The sequence below is a fragment of the Microcaecilia unicolor genome, chromosome 11 (assembly GCF_901765095.1).
Source record: "Microcaecilia unicolor chromosome 11, aMicUni1.1, whole genome shotgun sequence".
Classification (NCBI taxonomy): Eukaryota; Metazoa; Chordata; class Amphibia; order Gymnophiona; family Siphonopidae; genus Microcaecilia; species Microcaecilia unicolor.
The window spans coordinates 168,062,101-168,085,966 of NC_044041.1; the positions used below are offsets into that span (position 1 = coordinate 168,062,101).

General features: G+C 45.6%; 1 protein-coding gene across 1 annotated transcript in view; it reads right to left on the reverse strand.

Annotated features, from left to right (window-relative positions):
* The window catches only part of SPTBN4 (spectrin beta, non-erythrocytic 4), a 373,692-nt gene that overhangs the window by 333,428 nt on the left and 16,398 nt on the right, over window positions 1-23,866 (reverse strand). The window contains 7 exon segments of the mRNA XM_030219988.1: window positions 3,859-3,976; window positions 7,230-7,417; window positions 8,607-8,719; window positions 10,195-10,310; window positions 12,100-12,180; window positions 15,880-15,971; window positions 20,404-20,577. Of these exon segments, the coding sequence (XP_030075848.1) occupies window positions 3,859-3,976; window positions 7,230-7,417; window positions 8,607-8,719; window positions 10,195-10,310; window positions 12,100-12,180; window positions 15,880-15,971; window positions 20,404-20,577 (882 nt within the window).

A 23,866-nucleotide genomic window follows, 5' to 3' on the forward strand; every position in this document is an offset into this window, starting at 1 on the left:
GAGGAAAGAGAAAGGATAAGTGTGACCATCTCTGACAAAAAGGTGACTAAAATCACCAGAAACAAAAAATGAAGTTTTAATGAATTCTGATAGAGCGAACAAATTGTAATACAACAGTCAAAATCCCATACTTTTATGTGAAAAAATAAAAATAGTTACAGAAGTTCCAACATGTAACTTTTTAAGACTGCTTATAGACTCATGACATGAAAAACTGGTCATTTTCAACACTTTGGATCCACTGCTTTAGTCACCTTTTCCCAGAGACGGTCACATATGGCAGAGAAATTCAAATACTCCAAAGTTGTATAGCCAGCAAAACAAACCAGCCTCTTTCAGTGGAAAAGATCTTCTAGAGCTACAGGTCATGCTATGAGTCTCCAAACAGTACTATAATTAAATTTTAAGTGTCTATAGGCATGGGGAAGGGGGGAGAGAGGGTTGTGCCCATCCTCCCAACTGTCAGCCAGATCCTCTCCTTGGATCCCCCCCCCCCCCCTTACCTCCTGGTCTGCCCTTGCCTTTCTCACTATTGCCCAAAGTAGTAGCACAGAATTTGAAATAAAAATCCAGCATGGCACCTGCCTGACTTATGAGCCGATGATCAGAAACAAACACAGGTGCTAGAGGCTGTTAGCGCCATACTAGCGCCTGCGTGTGCTACTGCCCCATGAAACGCATTCACAGGTTCTGAACGCAACTAACATGCAAATGCATGCAAAACAGCACAAGTGGCATGCAAATGCATGCTAAACCTATTCATCCCCAATGATCAGCGCATCAAAGATTGGCTCGCTGGCCGTGGCAAACCCTACACCAGCTCGGAGCAGGCATTAGGGTTTCCAGACCATTGAGGAAGAATAGTGAGCCCTGTCCAGCATGCATTTGCATGCTAGCAGGCCCCCATTTCCTCCAATGCAGCAACCCCCCGCAGGAACCGACCGATGACCCCCCCTCCCCAGGAACTGTCAACCCGATGACCTCCCCCCCCAGCGACAGGAAGCTGGAGGTCCAGTGGACCTCCAGTCCCCCTGACCCCCCCCCCCCCCGACACAGATTCAGAGGGGGCTGAAGGAAGAGGAGGGAGGCCACCAACCTAAGGCAGGGAGTGGGGAGATTGACTGTGGTCCACTGGGCCACCAGGGACTTCTTATGAATGCTGGTGGGGGTTAGGGGGGCTGGAGACCCACCAGATCTTAAGCCCTCCCTGAACCTGTGTCGGGGAGGGGGGAGTCAGGGGGACTGGAGGTCCACCGGACCTCCAGCCCCCATTTCGCCTTGCTCGGAGCAGGGGTAGTTGGGGTCCGGTGGTGCTATGGACCTCCAGCCCCTGTGTTTGTCAGGGTCAAACAAGTAAGGGAGGATTGTGCCATCCTCCCGCACTTCTACCCCATGACGAAAGAGAATTGCGTGCTTAAATTTGCATGCAATTATCTCTGATCGTAGGTGCGGTGAAGCCCCAAACTGTTCCAGCGCTATTTTTAGAGCGCTGTTTGGAACAGCGTGGGGCTTTTGATCATCTGCCCATTAGCACTCTAACAGGCCCTGCAGTGCCCCACCCTCTCCTCCAGCATGAGTCTCCCATTATCATGGAAACCCTTGTGAGAGGGTGGGACCATATCACAGCACTAAGACAGGCAGGATTTTTATTTCAACTTCTATGCTACTGCCAAACGACCAGCTCAGAAGTTCAGATTTGAAAAAGTGCTTGCTTCAGCCAGGACTTTAAACAAGAGAAGAAGGGCGTAATTGCCCTTAATCCCCCATTGTTTATTTCCGATTCCAGAATGAAGGAAATCAACAATTGCAGCCTCACTACTTACTTGGCAGCACTAACACCTCTAGGTTTGTGAAACGGGACAGATACACATGGAAATGGCACTATTTACAGGTAAAACTATTGAAATCACCACTTCCATATGGAAACTGCCAAGTTTATGCCGTTCATGTTTTCAACGTGTATCTCTGTAAAATGATTGCTTACCGCTAAACATGCAGCCAAATACACATATGCACTACTGCAGGTATTTTAGACAAGCCTCTGCATCGGCACAGCCTTTTCGAAAATGCATCTGGAACTGAGCATGTCCCAGAACTGGATGTCTCAATTCCAATCTCCACGTTCTACGTAAAATAGGCCTTCACATGTCTTTATAAAATACTAGCACAAATCCTACAGAGATAATGGGTAAAACACGCCTGTGGCTTGGGAGCAGGTGTAACTGTACAGGTATAAAATATGCATGTAAATCACACCTCCACCTGTACTCTGTCCAAACTCCATCTCAGAACATGCTTACATCAAATGCATGTACTTTTAAAAGAGACATCTACATGCAAAAATGACTTTCTAAATTCAGTAGCAACTTTAAGCAGTTAGCTACAGCTGAATATCTGGATAAGGTTAAGCTATTAAGTTCACCACTCAGTATCTCATTCAATATCTGCCTCTACGTTCTTTCAATGAACCATTGTGTAAGCTTTCATATCCACTTTGTAGCTTATGTTCTTAAGCACTTCGTTCCAGATAACAGAATGAGAGTTCCTGTAGTCTTAAATACTCCTGCACACCTAACTCCACCCCCACCCAAAAAAAAAAAACATCCTGAATTTTGTTGTTCACGTTCCCATTTCGTAACTGGGTGTGAATATAAAGATTCCCTAGAAATCTAAACAGATATGAGAGTAGAACTAGAATGAAGTCAGGATCTTCGGTTTCTAGCGAAACCGAATCTGCGAACAAAATTGGTCATTCAGTTTCAGCAGAAATGGAAACCATAAACAAAACTGCTCCCCCACATCCGACCAAAAAAGCTCCCTTCTGAGCTCACCTCCCCTGGTGGCAGACCCCTCTCTCTCTCAATCCCCCCCCCCCCATCCCACCAGACCATACATAGTTCCTCCCCGTGCCTACCTTAGGAAGCCCTAGTGGTCTAGTGGCCTTTTCAGTGGCAGGAACAAACTCCACTCTTTCCTGTCCCATGCCGCTGCTCCAATGCAATGGCTGCCAAGACTGCTGTGGGAGGTCCTGGTAGCCATTTTGTGATTGGAACCAGCACCTGTCTGTGCACAGGCATTTTCGGCCAAAACCCAAACCTGGATTTTAGTCTGGTTTCAGTGCCGAATCAGAAACCGAAACTGAAATTTGGTTAGCCTTTATATGAGAGGTGTATCCACATACAGACAGCCCAAAAATCTAATCTGGAGTACAGAAATATCCTTGAGGTTAGAGCAGCAGGCTGAGAAGCAGGATATCCAAGGTTCAATTTTACTGCCCCTCCTTGTGACATTGAGCAAGTCACTAAACCTCTGTTACCTCAGACACAAACTCAGGGCTAAATTAATCAATATGCATCTACATGGTAATGCTCATTAATTCACAATAATGCTATTTAACGCAAGCCCCTTTTTTGTCAATGGGGGCCTGTTTTAGTCAGAACATACCTTATATTAGCGTGCATTTAACACATGCTATTAGATCTAGCCCTCAAAGCAGGGGTTCTCGATCCAATCCTCACAATACTCCCAGTCAGGGTTTCAGGATATCCATAATGATATGCCTGAGATAGATGTGAATACGATAGAGGTTATACATACAGATCTCTCTCATGTACATTCATTGTGGATATTCTGAAAACCCGACCGGCCAGGTGTGTCCCGAGAACTGGGTTGAGAACCACAGCCTTATAAGGTCTTCTAGAGATGAGGAAATAAATACTTACTGTACCTGAATATAATTCACCTTGAGATACCAATGAAAAGGTGCAAGCTAAATCAAAATAAAATAACCTAAGCAGTAACTTTTCCTGCTCTGGGGATATTTTAAAGAAATATTTGGCCAACTGCTGCACCTCTTACCTTATTGATAACGGAAATGCTGTTGCCCTCATGTGGGACATACGGTTTTCGATTCTTTGCTCTCATGTCACTTTGGATAGTAAACAGCAAGACTTCTAAATTTCCCTTTTCCTGAAACCTATGAATAATAAAATAATAATAATAATAATAATTAATTAATGAAAACTTAAATCAGTCACCTTAGGAAAGACACCAAACCCTCATATAAAATGTTCAGTTTCTTAAATACTGAAAAAATGGGAAGATGAAAGAAAATACATTGTACAAAATAAATTAATATTTCATTTCTCTATTGTGCTAACCTTTTCTTTTAATTTTACAAAATTTTACAACAAGGAAGACAATTTCCAGGCAATTTCAGAAGTTATGTGGTAAAATGTGTGTGTGGGGGGGGGGGGGGGGGGTAAGGAAGGCTAAAAACTGCTCTCTCCCTCTGTGAGTACTTTTACCCGCACCAAAAAGGGGTGGACCCACTGGTAGCTAGCAGCATGCAGGGATTTCATTTCATTTTCTTCTGCTGCACTAATGTCCATGGGCATTAATGTACCCATGGTATGACCACCACTCAATTTTCAAAAAAAGAAAAATATGCCTGCAGGCCAGTGAAGACAATGTGCTACAACCAATATTACAACAGAGAGTAATCAAAGAGGAGGCCAATTGAATTTCGGTTTTGGCTGCAGCACCGAAACTGGCATGAAATCCAGATTTGACCAAGCTTTGGTTAGGGCAGAAAATGCAAGGGCATTTTCGGCTGAAACTAAAACTTGCCGGTGACCACTCTGTGCCATCCTCTCTCCCCCACCCATAGGCTTTCCCCCAGGCCTACCTTCGAGATCGAAGCTCTGGCAGCCTAGTGACCTCTTTGGGGCTGGAGTAATCCTGAGTTGCTACTGCCCCTGCCAGCTCTGCGGTCATAATGGCTACCCATGGCAGCCTCATAAGAGTAAAAAAAGAACAACCACAATAGTGGAGGAACACTCAATCCCTACGAAAGTCAATCAAGTGAAAAAAGGAGTAGGCTGTGCCTGCCTCAGGAGTCTTGTGGTGCAATAAAACGATGTTTCCAAGGTCTAGCACAAAAGAAAGCAAATGCCGTAGTCCAAGAGTCAAAGAATATACTTCCAAAGACCACGTCTCAATAAAGACTTAATATTACACATGCGTCTCCCTTGTTGTTTTGAAAGAGCCAGCCTACCCTACTCCTTTTCTCACAAGCATCACGAGAGTGCCATGGGAGGCTGGAGCAGGCATTTTGAGACTGGAACCAGCATGGACAGAAGCAATCCCCAGTCACTCCTGCCCATGCTAGTCTCAAACTCAAAATGCCTGCTACAAAGCTGCTGTAAGAAATCATGGCAGCTATTTTTACTACAGAACCAGTGGGGGCAGGAGCAACTTGGGATAGCTCTTGCCCCAAAGAGGCTGCTAGACCACCAGGGCTTCAAAGGTGGCCTGGGGAGGGCCAGGTAGGGAGACAGCAGAGTTTGTGGTTGGCATCTACTTTCCTTTATAGAATAATAGCCTTACAGGGTATATATGTACGTATACGCTTAAGCATAACCCACTTATGCCAGCCATAAATCTCATGTAAGCGTGTATGCCTATGTTCTGGAGATGCCCGCAAAAAATTACAGGATTCCATAGTTTATGCACGTAACTTTGTGCTCCATCCATGTGCATGCCCTGCAAACTATGTGCTATCAGAAATATGTGTGTATAAAATAATACTGAAGTGCATATCCAACGTGTACATGTGACTATGCACACATACATGCTTATATACTAGTGTTCTAAACATTTCCATGTATAAGTGGCTCATAAATAGTAGCAGTTACTTCATAGAACTACCCTCACAGTGCACCTAGATTCACCTCCATCAAAAAGCAGATGGAGATTGGCTGGCAGTGGCGTAGCTACGTGGGGCCTGAGGGGGCCTGGGCCCCCGTAGATTTCTGAATCTGACGTCCTGCACGTACAACGTGCAGGACGTCAGCATGCAACTGTTGAAGGAAGAAGACTTTTCTGAGTCTGACTGCAGCAGAACAGTCGGAGAGGACGTCGGCTGGCGGGGATTGGGGTCCCTCGCCAGCAAAACCGAAGGTAGGCGGCGGTGGGTTCGCGGCGGGAGGGGGGTTGGCAGAGACGGGGGGGGCGGCGCTGGGGGGGGGGCTAAAATGTGCCCCCTCCCCTCAAGCTCTGGACCCCCCTCCCACGAAAGTCTGGCTACGCCCCTGTTGGCTGGGGAAATGAAAGTCTATATGGTTTCATTTCAAATCTCTATGCGTCTTGTGTAGGTCATAGCTTGCATCTACAAAGTACATGGGTGTAAACACACCCAAATTTTATGCACCAGGCACATTTTCATTTGAAAATCAGTTTGCAATGCACCTAGAGGACTAGAAACTCAATGAGGAATGTGAAAATGATCCTCCTCAAGATCCCCTAGCAATGAATAGAGCCTTCTAGAACCCCAGGTAACTGCTGAAAGTGAAAGAAGAGATTCCCCACCCTCCCCAAGTCAGCAGTAGAGGCTGACCAAATTTCAGTTTTGGTTTCGGCTTCGGCGCTGAAACTGGCCCAAAATCCGGATTCGGCAATGCTTTGGTTTCAGCCAAAAATACAAGTGCATTTCCCCGCCGCTGCTCCCACAATTACTTTGTGCCGCTACCCCCACCACAGAAAGCCTGTCCATCTGGATCATCCACCAACTCCAGCCTCCCCAGGCCTACCTTCGAAAAGTCTTGGTGGTGTAGTGGCCTCTTCAAGGCAGGAGCAATCCCAAGTCATTTCTGCCTCTGCCAGCTCTGTAGTCAAAATGGCTGCTGTGACTTCCCATAGCAGACTCACGAGACTGCAGTGGGAAGTCATGGTAGCCACTTTATTGGAACCGGCAGGGCCAGGAGCAACTCGGGATTGCTCCTGCCTCAAAGATGCCACTAGACTACCTGAGCTGGAGATAGCCACTAGACTACCAAGATGGGGGGAGGGCAGGGTGGGCAGCCAAGGGGATGGGTTTTCTGACAGGAAGGTGGCTGGCCTGAGGGGACAGGCTTGCAAAAGCAGCGTTGGCGAGGGGGAGGGGGGGCACGGTGACGTTTTTTGTTTCGGCTTCGGTTCCGGCCAAAACCAAGTGGCAAATTTCAGCTGCAGATTTGGTTTTGGCCAAAACCAAAATCCCTGGTTTCTGTCATTCTGTACCCAGCAGTATGTTTCAAGATGTGGAAGAGGTACGATGAGGGTCCTGAAGGGCCTGGCTGATTTCACAATAATAAAAAGTTTGTCCCTCCCTCCCACCCACCCCCTAGAAAAAAGCAGGATTGGAGGAAAGAAGAAAACTGTCCATTATGCAGTGGTTAAGATCCACGCACTTGGCTGGTTTTTCCATGGTACAGTATGTGGTAAAGGCCTGTAGCTGCTGCTGCACCCCTGGCAAAGAATTGGCAAACTTCTGATTACTGATGATACTGATGGTTCTTTCAATCCACTGAAGGAGCTCGCTGGCCAGAGACTCGTATCGTTCAATGACCCTCTTGAACTCAATGGCCTGATCCAGGACCTGAAGGACAAGGACAAACAGAGAAACAGATACAAATGCAGACAGAAATATATGTGGTGTCCCACTGTGCACCCTAAATTTAAGCAAAGAAACCAATTCCCTTCTCAGAATGCCTCTTCTATGTTACATCATCCAGTTTCCTGGTTTTAAACTGCTCCTCCAGCCTCTTCTTTGCGCACCACCACTACAGGCAGGAACTTATATGTTCTGATTATTCTTACATTTATATTCTTTTCCATCCAATGAAAGCTGGAAAGAATTATACAAAGGGGTTGAGAAATGACTGTTGGTCTGTCTGGGGACAAAATAACTAAGTACACCACCACCAACTCCAGGCTCCGCTCATTCTGCCTCGCCTCACCCTATGCTTGGAATAAACTTCCTGAGCCCTTACGCCCATCTTCAAATCCTTGCTCAAAGCCCACCTCTTCAATGTTGCTCTCAGCACCTAACCTTTATACCTTTCAGGAAATCTAGACTGCCCCTATTTGACTGACTGTACATTTGTCCTTTAGATTGTAAGCTCCTTTGAGCAGGGACTGTCCTTCTATGTTAAATTGTACAGCACTGCGTAACCCTAGTAGCGCTTTAGAAATGTCAAGTAGTAGTAAGTACAATTTACAGAATGGAATGAATCTTAGCATGTGGCCAAAAAAAGTAAAAATACACAACGAGTTCAAACATGAGCCAAATTGGAACAGAGGTTCCAGAGAAATGCCCCCCTCTCAATGGTCCAATGCATTTCTGTGGAAGGAGTTACAACTTCAGCCTCCATCCCAAAAACTACTCACCTCAACTGTTCCATCACCAAAACATACTCTCCACAACTGCTCCATTACCTTGCAAATTGTCTCCACTCTGAAAAGAACTAACCCCCACATCTGCCCCTCCATCTGCAAACTGCTCCCACCCACAAAACCTATCCCCTGCAGTTGCCCCAAGATTCACACACAAAAACACATATGCAGAAGGGTTCGAAAGAATTCCACGAGTCATGCTCTGAATGCTCTCCCCACTTTTTCCAACAAAAGGGAACAAAAACTGTGATAAATAGAGAGAAACTGAAGAGTGTAAATTCAAGCCTTTTAGGTACACCTCTCTGCTGGTCAAACCCAAACTCAATGTGCTTTACAAAGGAGATGTATCTTGAGATACAACAATATCACATGATAAATACTTGCTTTTGTACCTTCCCAATTCTCTTCCCTTCCACAGCGAGGGCCTTCATTTTGGAGAAGTAATGGTAAAAGGACACCACGTATGTAATGATGGATTTCTCATCTGGGTTCTCCATGTTTACATCTGAGTAGAAAGAAGATGGGAAGGGGGAGGGTTGGGAGTCGGCGAAATACCAGAAACAGAGAAGTGAGAGACAATGAGATACAAAAGGGAAGGTGAAGAGAAAGTCAAGAACGAGGGTTCTGAGACAACATATGAACATAGGATCAGATGTAGGCATCCAATATGTGTTAGGCTGATGGAGGAACACAGAGATAAAGTGACTTTCTCAAGTTTGCAGAGTCAGTGACAGAGCAGGGGATTAAAAGTGACTCAGAAGGAGATAAGGAGCCTGATTCACTAAGGCTGTTCTGGGGGTGATGCAGAAAGCCTCAGGGTAAAGCTGTGGCTTTACCGCAAAATTACCGATCATAAAATAGCACAGCATGCTGTAAGAAATGAGCATGCAAATTACTGCCCTGCTAAAATAACGGCAGTAATCCACAGCTTATTGCTACATGTCACCCTTCCTCTCCGTGCATGAGAGGTGATTGGCCCATGCACTGACAGGAAGGGCGATATTTTTAAAAAAAACCCCACTGGTATCTGCATTGGCCCTTTCCCTCCTTCCCTGAATCAAACCTCCAATCCCTGAATCAAACCTCCAATCCCTAACGGTCTAGTGGCCCTCTCTCTCCCTTCCCCAAAGATCTAACCCGACCCCCCCCCCCCCCCCACTCACAGTTCAAAATATCTCCTTGATAATCTAGTAGTCCTCCTCTCACTACCCTCACCCAACCCAATTTTCCCCAAGTAAAAAAAATAAAATCCCTAGGGGCCAATATTCAAAGTGATTTAAGCAGGCAGGAAACTCCCCTGCCCACTCAAATCGCCTATTGCCACCCAATCGCCGATATTCAGTGGCATGAAAGTGGGGAGTGCCACTGAATACTGCCACTGACTGGCCCCCCAAAAAGTAGGTCGGTCAGAGGCAGGCCAGGGGGCAGCGCTGAGGAGGAGCCATGGCTTATATAGGCACCGGCAATATTCAGCTGAGGACCAAATAAGTTAAGTGGGTAAATTTAGGACATAAGCTGGCGCAAGAGGATGCAGCAGTCATTTTGAAGAAGCTGTCGCTAGGGGCAGGAGCAAGGGGGGGGGGGGTTCACTCCTGCCCCTAACGCCCTTGTGGACCACCAGGGAGATCCTATCCTGGCCATGGGGGGCAGCACAGGGGAAAAAACATTTAATATCACCTTGTTTATTGCACTGTTTGGTATGCTGGTTGTCAGAAGTTTTGTTTTGGTTTCATTACAGTCACTTTCCCTTCACAATAAATATAGTCATTTAGCATTGTCCATGGTGCTGAACAGACAAAAAACAATGGATTTTAGGGTTCCTGTGCAAAAGAGCCCAGATCTAAAGCTAAGGTGAGGAATTTATAAGATACATTTTAGTTCATGCAGCAGGTGGTACCCTGAACCTGTAAGACAAAAATAATCTAATTACTGCCCAACAAAATCTAAGCATAACTAAGCATAACAAAGATCATAAATCACCTTCAGGGTCTAGTAACTTAGTGAGTCCCAGATGCTGTTCTGCGGTGTTGAATGCCTGCTGAAGGTTATACGTAGCATTGGATTTGGTCAGCTTGTTGAAATCCAGGAGATCAGGCCTGGAAATGGTAATCGAAAGAGTGAATGCTAGTAGAAACGATGCGTTAGCTTCCTTCTCATGAGCAGCTGAGCTGATTCATGCATAAGTAGGTCAGGAGCAGGGCCGGTCCTAGGGTCTCTGGCGCCCCCCTGCAGACTATCAGTTGGCGCCCCCCCCCCCCCCCAATATCCTCTCTCTCTTCTCCCACCCTGCCCCTGCGATTCTCCTTCGCCTCCATCCCCCTCCCATTTATGCCCACCTGCCTGCCCTCTTCTCCCCCCAACATCCCTCTTTTTCTTCTTGCCACCCTGCGTGGTTTAAGTCTTTTTTTTAAATTTACCTCTGTCCCAGCGGCCGCGTCATTCCAAAGCCCTGCCCGTCTCTAGCCTTCCCTCCCTTCGTGAGTTCGTTCCCGCAGAGTCCCGCCCTCGAGGAAATTACGTCAGAAGGCGGAACTCTGCGGGAACGAACTCACGAAGGGAGGGAAGGCTAGAGACGGGCAGGGCTTTGAAATGACGCGGACGCTGGGACGGAGGTAAATAAAAGATTTAAACCCCCAAGGGCGGCGTGGTATGGTGGCACAGCACCGCAGCAGCGCCCTTGAAGGCAGGCGCCCCCCTGCGGTGCTTACCCCGCTTACTGGGTTTGACCGGCCCTGGTCAGGAGCTGCTAAATATTGGTAGGGCTTAATTCATAATTGGCTGGAAGCAGTGGTTTCCCCTTCCTACCCATAGCAGAACATTGGTAGAATGATATCTTTCACGAGGGGTGGGGAATACTGTAAGTTCCGCCAGCTGTACTTTACAACATTCTGCCATGCTAGGAGTAGCTTTCACTCTGATAGCAACAGTTTTGGTTTTTTTTTGTGAATGGAACTGTGGCTGATTGCCTTGCTCTGTATTAATTTCAGATGCTTTGAATATAATTATATTGAGACAATGAAAACACTGAGGAGGTGGAAGAAAGAATTAAAATTCATAGACAAACATGTAGAATGCAATGTTGATTTCTTGAAGGAGCTGTTATAAAAACAGACTCTCAATGCTGTGTGGGGTTAACTCAGTTTCACCATGACCAAACTATCCATAGCTCCAGCTGTTGAGGAGAGGGCTTTATTTACTACAATTTCATCTAGGTGCCATTGAGCCTTGTCCCCTTTCCACTGCTAGGTGGAGAGGTACGATTGAAATCATGCTTCTGCACCCTCCTATATGCAGCAGCATTAATATCATATGATATTTAACAGGCAAAGTCTAGCAGATTCTCATAGCTTGGGATTTACTAATGTTTTCTTCTAGTTCAAAAGCTGTCCTGAATTTATCAAGTGAGAATATATCAATATTTTTAAAGCAAATTATGAAGAAATCATCACAACAGCTCCAGCTGTGCCGTTCTCAGGGCAGCAGAGATGGGGGGCAAGATTCCCCAGGCCCAGCCTCCAAGGGGGACCTGGTGTCGGCAAGGCTTCCGGAGGCAGGTAGAAGGTTCTGCTCCCTTAGTCTGTCTCTCTCATGCTCCTGTGTTCGGGACCCGGGTGACTGCAGTAACGCGATCACGCGGGTCCCAGCACACAGGAGTGGGAGAGTTACAGACCGAGGGAGGAACAGATGCAGGAAGGTAAGGGGGCGGGGGGCGGCGGTGGTGGCTGTGGCCTGAGTGTATGTGTGTGTGGGGGGGGGGGGGGGGGGGGGGGGGGCGCCGGCTCTGTCTCTCAGCGGCCTTGGCCCTTCCTGTTGGTTTTAGATCGGTCTCAACCCAAATGTATGCCTGCAGAATCTAGCCAGGGCCATGGAGAAGAATCATTTTACCTGTGTTTGTGGATCAAAGCATTGAAGGCGAGTCCATCTCGCCAGCTGGCACTGAAATTCTGAATGTTCACCTCGGGGTATCTGAGGAGAGGAAAAACAGACATCAACAGACAGCTAGCAAGGTTAGTACTTTCCCTGCCTGTGAAACCACTTCTGAATGAGTGAAACAGCTCTTATGGGGCAATTGTCACACTGCCGCATTGCTGCAAGGACCTGGGATGCATTTTAACCATTTTCTTCAGTCAATTTTCAAAGTGAAAGGATACGCTTACTTTTACTTTGAAAATCACTGTCTAGTGAATTCTATATATGGCACTCAAAGTTGGGCATGGAGCTAATTAATTAGGCATTAACAATCAATAAGTGCAGTTAACAGGCACTTATTGCACGCAGATCTGCTCCACGCCCAATTCTATGACAGTGCTGCAAAATTTCATAGTGTGCCTCTGAAAAGGGGGATGTGGCCATAGGAGGGTTATGGGCGGGTCAGGGGCGTTCCCAGAATTTAATCATTTACATGTCCAACTGTCATTAGTTGCGCACCAGCAATTATACCAGGTTTCAGCAAGCGTGTTACGCCCAAAGTTAAGTGCAAAACCCACACTAAGCTAGTATTCAGCAAAGGGCACTCTGCGCAAAGCAACTTTTACAAAATACTTAGCCAGGATCTTCCAGGCGCCTAACTTTGGGCACTATTTACTAAATTCTGCCCTGTGGGTACAAAATATCCACAGACATTTTCAGTAGGAAAAAGAAGGTGATGTTGTCCCTGTATAAGACTCTGGTGAGACCTCTTTAGAGTATTATGTACAATACTGGAGACCTCATCCTTCAAAAAGATATAAAACAGGATGGAGTTGGTCCAAAGGGCGGCTACTAAAATAGTCAGTGGTCTTCGGCATAAAGGGTATGGGGACAGACTTAAAGATCTCAATATGTAAACTTTAGAAGAAAGGTGGGGGAGAGGAGATATGATAGAGACATTTAAATACCCATGCAGCATAAATGTACAGGAGGCGAGTCTCTTTCAATTGAAAGGAAGCTCTGGAATGAGAGGGCATAGGATCAGTGGCATACCTAGGGTGCTTGATACCCGGGGCTGGTCATTTTTTAACACTCCCCTCCAAAATCCAGTACTAGGCATACCAAGAATACAAAACACTCAGGACCTATAGAGCAAATTCTACCATACCATAAGCAGTCATTTCTACGAGTCACACAAGGAAAAGGAAAGCATCTTAAACACTAAAGTGAGCACTAGAACATCAATTCACCTATTGTAAAACAAAACCAGACAGAATAGTACAGATCGTCGATCCTGCATAGTCAATGCCAACTGAAAGCCATGTCTTTTTCACAAACACAGATACCCCCTAATCCACTACAGAATAAGTAATCATAAACTTTCTATTTAGACAAAAATTAAACTGAACCCCCAAGATGCCAGATTCTGCATACAATTCAACACCACAGAAACAGAAAATGTCCCCTAGTACTGTGCAAAATATAAAGACAGCAGATGTAAATTTGAAAAAACTAACAAATACCAATCACCACTTTACAAATTAACAAATAGAAATAAAACAAATAATATTTTATTGGACTAATACATTTAGCTTTCAGAGGCCAAAACTTCCTTCCTCAGGTCGATACAGTATAGTGCTGTTACAGTATCCTATCCTGACCTGAGTAAGGGGGTTTTGTTCTCCGAAAATTAGTCAAAATGTATTGAATAGAGAGGTGTGGTAGCCGTGTTATTCCACTTTTAAAGGTAATCAATAGAAATACAACAAAATAAAAAATGGAAAAGAAAATAAGATGATACCTTTTTTATTGGGCATAACTTAATACATTTCTTGACTAGCTTTCGAAGGTTGCCCTTCTTCGTCAGATCGGAAATAAGCAAATGTTGGTAGATGACAGTATATATGAGTGAAATGCTTTGATGTTTCACTCATATATACTGTCATCTACCAACATTTGCTTATTTCTGATCTGACGAAGAAGGGCAACCTTCGAAAGCCAATCAAGAAATGTATTAAGTTATGCCTAATAAAAAAGGTATCATCTTATTTTCTTTTCCATGTTTTATTTCTATTAATTACCTCAAAATATATTAAAATTAGTCCAATAAAAAGATTACCTTATTTACATGTTCTAAATATAAACATTTATTAACACATCTACAATACTACTTTATCATACAGCAAAAAAATAAAAATATATATTTTATTTACAGTTTGTTGTCTCTGGTTTCTGCTTTCCTCATCTTCTTTACACTGTCTTCCTTCCATCCAGCATCTGTCTTCGCTCTCTCTCTGCCATCCAGTGTCTGCCCTCTGCTGTCCCCTCCATCCACTGTCAGCCCTCTCTCTCCCTTCCATCCAAATCTGCCCTCTATCTCTGCCCCTTCCATCCACCATCTGCCTGTCTGCCCTCTCTCTCTCCCCCTTCCATCCACTGTCCGCCCTTTCTCTCTGCCCCTTCAATCCACCATTTGCTCTCCCTCTCCCATCCATTCAGGATCTGTCCTCCCTCTCATTCCCCCTTCCATCCAGGGTCTGCCCTCCCTCTCGCTCCCCTTCCACCCAGGATCTGTCCCCTCTCTCTCTGTCCCCTCTTTTCAGCCCCCAGTTCCAGCCCCATTATCCCACCTGCCCCTAGTTCCAGCCCCAGCCCACATCTCCCACCTGCCCCCAACTTTTCAGCCCCACTATCCCACCAGTCCTCAGTTTCAGCCCCATCCCTTTTCTCCCACCAGTCCCAAGCTTCAGCCCCCAGCCACTTCTCCCTGTCCCCTTTTCAGCCCCCAGTCCCGTATAAATCCCAGCACTTTTCTCCCACCAGTCCCGAGCTTCAGCTCCAGCCACTTCTCCCTGTCCCTTTTTCAGCCCCCAGTCCCCAGTTTCAGCCCCTGCCCCTTTAAGCCCCCCGTTCCAGTACTAGCCCCCTTTTCCCACCAACCCTCCTTTTCAGCCCCCAATTCCAGTCCCCTTCATCCACATGCCTTGCATTAGGGCCCCCCTTTTCAGCCCCATACCCATTCTCCCACCTGCCCCAGGCATGGCCCCATTCTCCCTCCTGCCCCCTTCTCAGACCCCAGTTCCAGCTCCAGGCCCCTTCTCCCATCTGAGCCCCCCCCCCTCCCAGACCCAGTCCCCTTCTCCCATCTGAGTCCCCCCCAGACCCAGGGTGGTGAATTTGTGGAACGGCCTCCCAGTGGAAGTGGTGGAGACAAAAACAGTATCTGAATTCAAGAGAGCTTGGGTCAAGTATATAGGATCTCTTAAGGGAATGACAGGGAGAGTAGATGGCATGACTGGATAGGCCATGTGGTCTTTATCTGCCTACATTTTTCTCTGTTTCTATTTTCATTTAACTTTCCTGTGAAAAATGGGCATTTAGATGTGCTGGCACTCTTGGAAGATGATATGAAGAACATTTCAGAGGAGACAGTTACTGTTACATATGCATCTCTCAAATTTGTGTTTTCTAGATAACGTCCAATTGTTCTTTTGTAACCAAATCTTTCGTGCAAATAACCAGTGGCGATACAATATCAGCACTTTTTTAGGCCTCCACCTCCATCACAGTTTAATTATTAATGTAAACCAGACGCAATTCACAATTTAACCTTGACATTATCAGAGAAGTGCCAGATAAGTCAGGAAATGACCTTTGTCCATTTTCCACTGTCCTTTGTCCTTTCGCCACTGAAAAAAGAGCAAAAATAGGCTTATGATTCACTGATGGTACAGGGTGGGAGAAAAAGCTTCTTACCCTGCGGTTTTCATCTGGCACCAGAGAAGCAGTGCATCTTTTGCGGAGCGTGTCTCCCGGTTATCCTCCGTTTCTACCTTGATGCCCTGAATCTGAAAAGAGAAAAGGAAAAGAGATCAGTATTTTAGTCCAATAACACTCATCCTGCTGACCCAGGCCTTTTGACGGTCCCCAAGCTAACTGCTAGTCTTCCAGCTGCTCTTACTTTTAAGCGTTCGAGGATCTTCCTTCCCATTTTGCCAGAATCACAAATCTTAAAACTATTCTGGGGGGGGGGGGGGGGGGGGGGGTCATGTGATGCAGCTGAGCTAGGAGACTGTGTTCTCTTTGAGCTCCCCGACCTCCTCTCATTTCAAGCGTCTTTGTGCTATGGTCTTTGGAATTTCTTCTCCTTTTCCGGTGAAGGACGAAGTGCCCCATTACTTATGGAGAAATATCTTTTGAAATCTGGGGCAGAAATGACTTCTAAAAGCGATAAAAAGGACAGCGCTAAGGCGCGCTCCGTGTCAGTGAATGAAAGCAAGATGGCGGATGAGCAAGCGGAAGGCTCCGCAATTTCTGACGCGCACATTGAAAAGCTTTCAGCAGCGGTGGTGACAGCACTTGGTACAAGACTAGATGGAATTCACTCTAGTGTGCAGGGGCTAACTCAAGCAGTGGTGGACTTCAATGCCAGAGTGACTGAGCTAGAATCCAGAATCAGCGCCACGGAAAATGGTGTTCAGGGAGTCTTAGAAGAACTTGCGAGACTCAGGAAAGAAGTGGCAGGCTGCACTAACAAATTGGATGATTTGGAAAACAGGTCCCGCCGCAACAATATAAGAGTGGTGGGGCTGCCGGAGGCAGCGAAAGAAAGGGACCTAAAGCAGTTGTTAGAAAAATGGTACACTGATTCGCTGTTGACTGATTCCTCAATGGGGCCTATTCAGATAGAACGCACACATCGCGTAGGAAGACTTGTGGAAGGTGCGGCTAGGCCCCGAGTAGTGGTGACACGGATTCTAAATTTTGCGCATAAAGAACAAATTTTACGGAAATATAGGTCAATGCAAGATTTGCAGTTCCAGAATACTAAAGTACTATTGTTCCAGGATTATTCGGCTTCAGTGGCGCAACTTCATAAAAGTTATTCGGAGATATGTAAAACACTGGTGGAGAAACAATTAAGATTCACTCTACAGTACCCTGCCCGACTTCGCGTCATTAAGGAGGGAAAGGTTCATATTTGATACTAGAGAAGCGGCTAAGTCACAGGTTCAGCAATGGTTTCCAAATTAATGCAACTATGGAAGACTTCTATAGGATTACCTACCTATACCCTGTCTTGGGGGGGGGGGGGGGAATGGATGCAGCGGTTTGATTCTCCATCTGTTGAATTAGTGCTGAGAATTATGTATTTTTCTTTCCATCTCTGTTGCACGATGCACCTAGCCAGGTTTTAGGTATATGCTTATGTCAACATCCTAGATTTCTAAGGTGTGATTTTGTTAGTAGTGCGTGACTGTGGGACGAGAGAAAGGGGGATGTGTGTGTGGGGAGGGGGGGGGCGGGATGCATTATAACGCTGACCTTGATGAGTGCGAGAGGGGTTGATGGGGGAACGGGATTAGGAGGGGAAAGAGGGTGGGGTGGGAGGGGGGAAAGAGGGGGGAGGTTCTGTATAGTGAGGAGCAAATATGGAAGTCGTATGGGAAGTGGATGATTGTACTGAGTGTTGAACAATGTGTGTGGTTAGTTGCTTATCAGAGAGGAGGCTGGGCTCTCTGGTAGGTTGTCAATGCAAATGTTATATTGTGTATCTGTAACCATTTCTATGTTGCCCATGATGGCGACTAAGGGTTTGAAATTAATATTGTGGAATGTGTTGAGTGTTAACTCGCCAATAAAAAGATCTAAGATTTTGCAGTACCTGGGAAGGCACAAAGCTGATATTGTGGGATTGCAGGAAACTAAACTTAATGATATTGAACATCAGAAATTAAGAAGGTCATGGGTGGCTCAATGTTATTATGCTTCTGCACCCAAAAGTAAGGCGGGGGTAGCCATATTGATTCGTAAATCGGTACCCTTCATTCAACACAGGGTCACAAAGGACAAAAAGGGGAGGTTTCTCATAGTGGAGGGGAAACTAAATCACTCTAACATCACTCTAGTCTCAATCTGTGCACCTAATGCTGCACAAAGGCTCTTTTTTAGGACTATAATAGCAAAATTGTCCACTATTGCTGGACCTAAAATTCTTCTGGGTGATTTTAATGCTATCTTGGACTCGAATCTAGATACTAATGCTGGGACACAGAGATCTAGGCCTAGATCTACGGAAGGCCTAGGGGTTTTTTACGTAGTCTGGATTTGGTGGACCCATTGAGAACGTTGCATCCACAAGCGAGAGATTTTACGCACATCTCCAAGGCCCATGCAACACAGTCCCGAACAGACTATATATTTGTCTCTAAAGACTTGTTCCATAAGATAGAGAGGGCGGAAATTGGACCCTTAGTGATTTCAGATCACTCACCTATTTATATAATTGTAGATCTGGGAGGTCCCGGGAAGGGGAAAAGAGGGAAGTGGCAATTCCCGGCCCATCTTTACACAGACCAAGTCTTTAGACGATATCTTACCCAAAAGTGGGAGGAATTTCTCAATAATAATAAAGAACATGTCTCAGATCCAATTTTGATGTGGGATGCAGGAAAGGCAGTGATTAGAGGAGATATTATATCCTTTGTTATCAAACAGAAAAAGCAACAAGCCAGTCGTATGATTGATTTAGAAAGGAGAATTAGAATGTTAAAGAGGCGGATACGGACACATCCAACTGTGGCATGTAGGCACTCCTTAGAACAGGCGTAGGCGGCTTTAAATAATCTTTTCCAGGAGGAGGCTCACAAAAATATTTTCTATTATAAGTTTCATCTTTTTAGATTTGGAAATAAACCTGGTAAACTCTTGGCAAAACTTACAAAAAGCTGGACTGGGTCAACTGCAATATCTGCGCTTTGAGATCCACAGGGTCAGATTGTGACTGAGCAAAAGAAGCTAGAGACACTCTTTGTCCAATTCTATAGCTCTCTGTATAGGGCAGAGGGCAGTGGACAGCAGGAGAAAATTGATTCTTTCCTACATACTTATGGAGTCCCGTGTTTATTGGACAAGGAAAAAACCAAATTGAATGAGCCTTTATCTGGATCTGAAATACAAAGAGCTATAAAGAGTTTGAAGCTGCATAAGTCGCCTGGGCCTGATGGGTTCAGCGGAGAATTTTATAAAATCTTAAATACGAGAGTGATGGGTCTCTTGGGAGCCTACTTTGACAAAGCTATACAGAGGGAGGTTTTCCTCAGTGGTCCAACCAAGCATTGATTACGGTCTTACCTAAGCCAGGAAAGGACCCTTTACAGCCAGAGTCCTACAGACCTCTCTCTCTCATAAATGTAGATCTTAAATTGTTAGCGAAAATTTTAGCTGATAGACTAGCCATGGTGATACCCAAGCTTGTGGGATCTGATCAAGTGGGGTTTGTGAAGGGATGGCATACTGAAGTAAATGTAAGGTGTCTGATTTTGGGGCTGGAGCGTTGTGCTCAATTGTCCACCCCTGCTCTGGCTATCAGTTTCGACTCTGAAAAAGCTTTTGATAGGGTGGAATGGTCTTTTTTATTTTCGTTACTGGGCTTATACGGTATAGAGGGTTTTTTTCTCCAGGCAATTCAAACTCTGTATACAAACCCATCAGCAGCTGTGTTAGTGAATGGAGTATCATCTGAGGCTTTCTCTCTGGGGAGAGGAACAAGACAGGGCTGCCCACTATCGCCTTTGCTATATATTCTTTTTTTGGAGCTTTTGCTGGTGCAGCTTCGAGGTAATAAGCATATAATAGAATTGAAGTATCAAGAACGTGTGCTCCACTAAAGTGCATGGCTTTTGCAGATGATATAATGCTACTCGTGGTGGAACGGGGGTGGACACTGCCTCTGGTGTTACAGATGTTTGTAGACTTTGGTCAACTATCTGGGCTTAAGTTGAACGTCTCGAAATCTGAGGCGCTTCCAATCAATTTGCGGATTGATACTTTGGGGGCTGACTTCCCGCTGAGAGGCAGCAGGCTCCATTAAGAATTTGGGTACGTATATACCCGCTGATATGCGCAAGTTGTATGAGTTAAATGTGTCTCCACTCTTGCAGAAATCTGTGGATTGCTTGCTGTTATGATCAGGGCTGCCTTTGGACCTTTAGGGCAGAATTTTCCTGTAAAACATGCTTATAGTGCCCAGATGTTTATATCAGTTGCAGACACTGCCTTTGTGGTTGAGAGAGGCAGATTTGCGGAAGTTGTATAAGGCATTACGGATATTCCTGTGGAAGGGTAAGAGGACTAGGATTCCTTTATCTACACTCAGGATCCCTGGAAACTGCCAAGTGGCCAAACATTATTGGCCTAATTCTTTCTCTGAGTTTGAGGTAAGTTGAGAAACCCGAGCTGACTATTCCTACCCACAACAAGAGTATACCAGTATCACACCTGGAATCTTAGAATAATGGTCCAGATGAGCCCTAGGGTCAGCCGGTGATTGCCATCCACGATGTCATGGGAGCCCACATTCTCCAGGTGCACACGCTGCTCCTTCAGGAACTGCAAGGCTTTGTCCACATTCTCCAGTGAGTGGATCCTCATACGGCCTCGAGTGGGCTTTGGCTGATGGGTCAAGCAGAAATCCATAAACAGTCAAGTGAAAAAAAGTTTCATGTGGTTTTAATTCAGATGAGTTCACAGTAAGAATGTGATCACTATAAATTTCTCACATTCAAGAGCTAGGTACCCCATAAGCTGTGTTGTATGCGAACATGATGCTTGCCTTAACACAGTTAATTTTACTGACAACCAATCAGATGATCAGACACTATTATCACTATATAAGATCCTGCTGGTGGCTTTCTTCCAAAACTGGCAGCATCCACTTAAGTAGCAGTGCAAAGCATTGTAAAGAGCTGCAAATATGGCTTAGGTTACAGCACTGCACACAGAACCAGTCCAAAGGTATTGGACATCCTAGGCAAACCTTCATCTGTGACCCTCCAGAGGAACCCACTCTCCCCCTCACAATTCCACATCTCCCCTTCCTATCCCTACAACCCTCCAGGTTGTCAGCATCTCCCTTCTCCTCTCTATTTCCACTCTATCCCCAGTTGACCAGATTCTCCTCTTCTCCTCTGTCCTCCTCCAGTTGGCCAGCATCTCTCCTTCCCTTCACTACCCTCATTCCAGGTTACTATCGTTTCCCTTTCCCCCTTCCCCCCTCCTCCTGTTAACCAGCATATCATCCTTCCTTCCTTACCCCCACCCCACATCTAATGTGGGAGGGTTAACCCCCCTTTTTGTCATAATATGTGTGCAGTGTTTCACAGTCTTTTGGCTTTGCGATAACAGCAGCCTGCGATGAACTATGTCCTGGAAAGCTACAGTATTGTTCTGCTTTGCATGAAAAGTGTGTGCCCAAAGTAGTTGCACTCTGTCTGAAAACAGCTCTCTTGCATCCCAAACTAAACCTCTGGCAGTGACTGAAGAAGCATATGAGTGAGGTATGCAGGAATTTCAAAAGAATGCCACAGTGATATCAAACACATTCCTGTGATCAGCGTATCGCTAGAAAATTAGATCTAGACCAATCAAGATGTTATGACAGAAAGGTCACCGCTGGTAAGACAGAGGCTAAAAGAGTCAATTGAGAGATACAAGATAGATAACTCAGGAACCACTCAAGACTGCTGTGCTGATCACTGAGAATAGCACTACGTTCCAAGGACTACTTATCTGCTAAACCAGCAATCTATAAGGTCATATAAATCTTTCACTAAAAGACTGGGAACACCCAAGGTTGTAGGTAACTGGTTTATTGCAAGGTGTGTCTGTGTGTGATCCAATTGAGATTATATTTGGCTTTATCTATTATTTTGTGTATATAAATAGGACTTTTTTTCTCTGCTATCTTTTCTTCTGCTACATGTCATATTATATTTGCCTTTGTAAATAAAATCCTTCCTATTTTTCATTATGATGTGAGTACAGCTTATCAGTGTAGCAAGAGTTTGAGTTCAAATCTGCCAAAGAGGAGGTATGTTACTAACATCCGGAGTGCATAACATAATTTAGTACTTGCATGTCTCTATCCTACACTAGCAAGCAGTGTGATTACTGGTTTACTCTTACAGTAATTTGGAAGTTCCACCAAGATATGTTAGGAGCTAAGATAAGATTGGCTCTATATGGAGGAGCAGCCTTCAGTCCAGTGCAGTGCAGAAATGGGTTTCTAGAGCTATTTCTTTTTTTAATCCTTCACATTTCCTCCCCTTTTCTGGGTCACTGCCGATAATCCCTACCTCCTCCTCCGCCAATCTCAAGCTTAAAAAAAGAGAGTGCTGCAAGGCCCTGTCAATACAGACCCACAATGAGGCACGGCAGTATCCCAAACCCCCTCCAACAGGAAGCCTGCCTCAAAGGCAGACAGGACAAGGCAGCACTTCAGAATGAGCCTGTGTTTACAAGGCTCTATGTTCTGTAGGCCGGCAGCAGCAGCAGGCCTCATGGGGGAGGGGGGGGCTCTTGCACACACTGGAGCTGCACCACTGTCCCCTAATTCTTCTGACCTAGGCCTAGTGACAGGGCCAGCCCTGATTGCACACTGTAGTTTAGGTCTGCTATACATTTGGATTGGCCAGAATCAGACCTACAGAGGTAATGTGCTCAGTCTTCAGAAGGTAGAGAGAGACAGCGACAGCTACTACCATATTCATAAAAGAGGTTATTTTTATGACATGTGTTTTACAAGATTGTGCAACTGCATAGATATTTCTTCAATTCTGAGGGAGCTATATGGGCATCTTGTTTAAATTAAGTTTGACTTTTAAAGTACTACTACTACTTATCATTTCTATCGCACTACTAGACGTACACAGTGCTGTACACTTGAAGGTGAAGAGACAGTCCCTGCTTGAAAGAGCTTACAATCTAATCAGGACAAACAGGATAAATAAGGGATAAGGGAATTAATAAGATGGGAAAGAATTGTTTAGTGAGTGATTATCTTCCTTCTAGAACTCTTTGTTCATCTTAGGCTCATTTTCAAAGCACGTGGAGGGGCATAATCAAACGCGAACGCCTATCTCCATGGGCGTCTATGTCCGAAAACGGGTACGTGAAGAGGCGGGACCGTATTTTCGAAAAAATGGACGTTTTTGAGCTGGGCGTTTGTTTTTTTTAGCGATAATGGAAACTAAAAACGCCCAGCTCAAAAACGTCCTAATCCGAGCCATTTGGTCGTGGGAGGGGCCACAATTCATAGTACACTCGCCCCCCCTGACATGCCAGGACACCAACTGGGCACACTAGAGGTCAGTGTGGTGGACTTCAGACAACACTCCCACATGCATAGCTCCCTTACCACATGTGCTGAGCCCCCAACCCCCTCCCCCAAAACCCACTACCCACAAATGTCAACACTACCATAGCTCTTAGGGGTGAAGGGGGCATCTACATGTGGGTACAGTGGGTTTTGCAGACCTCCCATTTACCGGCACAAGTGTTACAGGTAGGGGTGATGGGCCTGGGTCCGCCTGGGTCCGCCTGGTACCCACTAAAAGTGCTCCAGGGACCTGCATACACGCAGGCCTCTAGGACTTGTTGCTGCTATATAACATTGGCACACCAGTTGACACCTGAAGACTAATCTCTCCGAAAACGTCCTTTATTGGAATAACCACGCTTACTCACAGTTAACTGCAGATCAGAGGTTGTGCCCCACTGGCAACGAGTCTCCCTGGTACTGAGATGATCAGTAGGTCAGAGCTGGCAGAATGCTGTACAATGCCCTCTTTCAGCCACATTCAAGGGAAGAACTAAGTTCTGTAACGTGGCTAACACATGAAAGGGATCTAAAACTGGCTTACAAAAATGGCCACTACCTCATGGACTACCGGAAACAAAACAG